The 2,287-nt window shown below is 37.9% G+C and overlaps 1 protein-coding gene across 1 annotated transcript; it reads right to left on the bottom strand.

Moving 5' to 3' along the window:
* Positions 1-440: 440 nt before the first annotated feature.
* On the bottom strand, positions 441-2,148 carry LOC107082094 (methyltransferase-like protein 7A). Its single transcript, XM_015370556.1, has 2 exons — positions 1,575-2,148; positions 441-704 (listed from the first exon to the last, which is right to left on the bottom strand). Exons 1-2 carry the CDS (start codon positions 2,067-2,069, stop codon positions 471-473), a joined length of 729 nt encoding a protein of 242 aa, XP_015226042.1. The 5' UTR covers positions 2,070-2,148; the 3' UTR covers positions 441-470.
* Between the last annotated feature and the right edge of the window lie 139 nt (positions 2,149-2,287).

Genomic DNA, 2,287 nt, shown 5'->3' with positions numbered 1-2,287 from the left:
ACGTCACCGGCCTCAAAATGCGTCCTACCAAGTACGCAGCCTGCGAATTGAGACGCAGCAAAGGTGTGACCCCAGCTGAGTCCAATAGAAGAAGGAAACATTTTACATTTTGCAAAAATATGAATATTTTATTCTTAAGCATTTAAAATACAACTATGTTGTATCAACATTGATAAGTGTCTTAAGAGATAAAGTGCTTGTACAGCTACTTCTACTAATGCATGGTTATTTGATTATATGAAATCAATAATATTTGCTTTAATACTACCATACAAATTAGTATTGTAAGTGCCAATAGTCTTAGTTTAAGAAAAAGCAATTATTTCAAACTTTAAGGTGCTTCCTCCTTTCCCCTCTTATTAAGGCCTCACAAGCAACAGGCAAAGTAACAATATTCAGATGGTGGTTGTTGTTATAACCTGTTTTTAATTTTTTTGGGGATTTTACATACAGAAGTCATTAGTTGTGGCTTATTTCACTGCGTAGCCTACGATGTGCGGTTTGACGATAAAGACAAGCGGTGCTTCAATGTGTCGAAGTTTGAGCTTGGAGAATCCAGCTTCCTCCAAGTATTTCCAGGTTGCCCGGGTAACCTCGCATCCATCCCCAAAGTAGTACCATGCAGGCTGGAGGACATGCTGGAAGAAGTATGACCATGTTGAGGGATCTGCAACCACATGCTCCAAGAAGAAGAAAGCACCACCCTGAGAAAAAAAAAAGGTTTATTATTTGTACGCATGACATCTAGCTTAGGGTGAATCGATTTTATCACTTATCTATATTCCTTTTTTTTTATATATCTTTTTGGCAGAAATAATTTCCAAACATTGCACAAATAATAATTTTATTTGTGAGCCAACTATAAGGTCAAACTCAAAACCACAAATGCTTAATGCAATTTTAATAAGACGCTAAACTCAAAAATGACTTCAAAACCTTCTTCCTTCTTCTTCTTTCCCTATTCCTTTTGATTCTCTTTACAGTTTTTAATATCACACTGGGAGGTATTCATTTCTCACCCCAAAAAAAAAAAACAAAAACAAAATGAGTGAAAGGCATTTTCCTGTGGGCTGGATTTGGCCAGTTCCTGTGCTACATGTTGCATAACTGTACTGTGAAGCCTGATGCTTTCAATTGAAGGAAATCATGTCATATTTAACAGTAATCAGTAATCTCTCTATAATAATTGCAGGGTTTATTATTGTATCATATTTGTTATTTTTTACATATCTTTTAATGTATATTAATGTCTCTTAACATATTTATTCCATAGTTGTATTATTTTTATGTAAGAAAATCCTGATGAGTTTGTTTATCCTATGTATGTCTGTTAAATAAGTTTGGGTTGTTAATAATTTATAGCCCATATCCTCAATTTGTAAGCGTATAGTGCAATTGTAAAAAGTTATTTCTGTCCTTTAAAAAAAAAAGGGGGGGGGGGGTGGAGGAATCTAATTTTACAGAAGCTGACAGAAAGGAAAAACTGAGAAGTAATGATTTCTCTTCAGTTATACATTTCTTTAGGTGGCTGCAGTCTAATCTAATGAAATATTCTCCACACATTAAAAGCTTACTGGTCGCAGGATGCGCAGCACCTCTCTCAGGGTTTGCGGGATGTCTCGGACCGAGCAGAGCACCAGGGTGCACGCAACGACGTCCACCGACTCGTCCCCTACTGAAGCCATGTCCTCACCCGAGATCACCACGAATCGGTCATAGGTGAGGTGGTCGTTCTGCTTCATGCTTGTGTCCAGATACTTTTGGAAATGCGGGTTCGGATCGGTGCAGATCACCTTGCAGCCTGGCGGGTAGAACTCAAAATTTGTTCCAGTGCCGCAGCCGATTTCCAGAATAGTGAGCTTCCCACCAGGCTTGATGTACTCGGACAGGCTGCGAAACAACTCCGCTTTCCTTTCGTGCATTTTTTTATTGTACATTACAGAGAAGCGTTTGAGGAAAATAGGCATGATGCGTTTATATCCTTCATAAAGCCCGACCGCATTGATCACATGCATTGGTATACAAAGAATGTTTACCACCATGGTCCAGAATTTCATCGGAAGACTCATTTTTGCGTCCGATCAGGACCACCAAGCGCGAGGTGTGTGGAGCGCGCTACTGAAAAACAACAACAACCGGTCAAGGTCCAACCTAACTTCCGGGGCGGAGTTTAAAAAAATAAAAGTCTTCCTTTATGGACAACATTTAAAGGGAACATAAGTTTTTTCAAAATAAAATATATATGTATATATTTATATATAAATATTTATATATATATATATATATA

Source organism: Cyprinodon variegatus, unplaced genomic scaffold (genome assembly GCF_000732505.1).
Source record: "Cyprinodon variegatus isolate N-32 unplaced genomic scaffold, C_variegatus-1.0 Scaffold47, whole genome shotgun sequence".
In the NCBI taxonomy this organism is placed as follows: Eukaryota; Metazoa; Chordata; class Actinopteri; order Cyprinodontiformes; family Cyprinodontidae; genus Cyprinodon; species Cyprinodon variegatus.
This window is presented reverse-complemented; position numbering and strand designations above follow the sequence as displayed.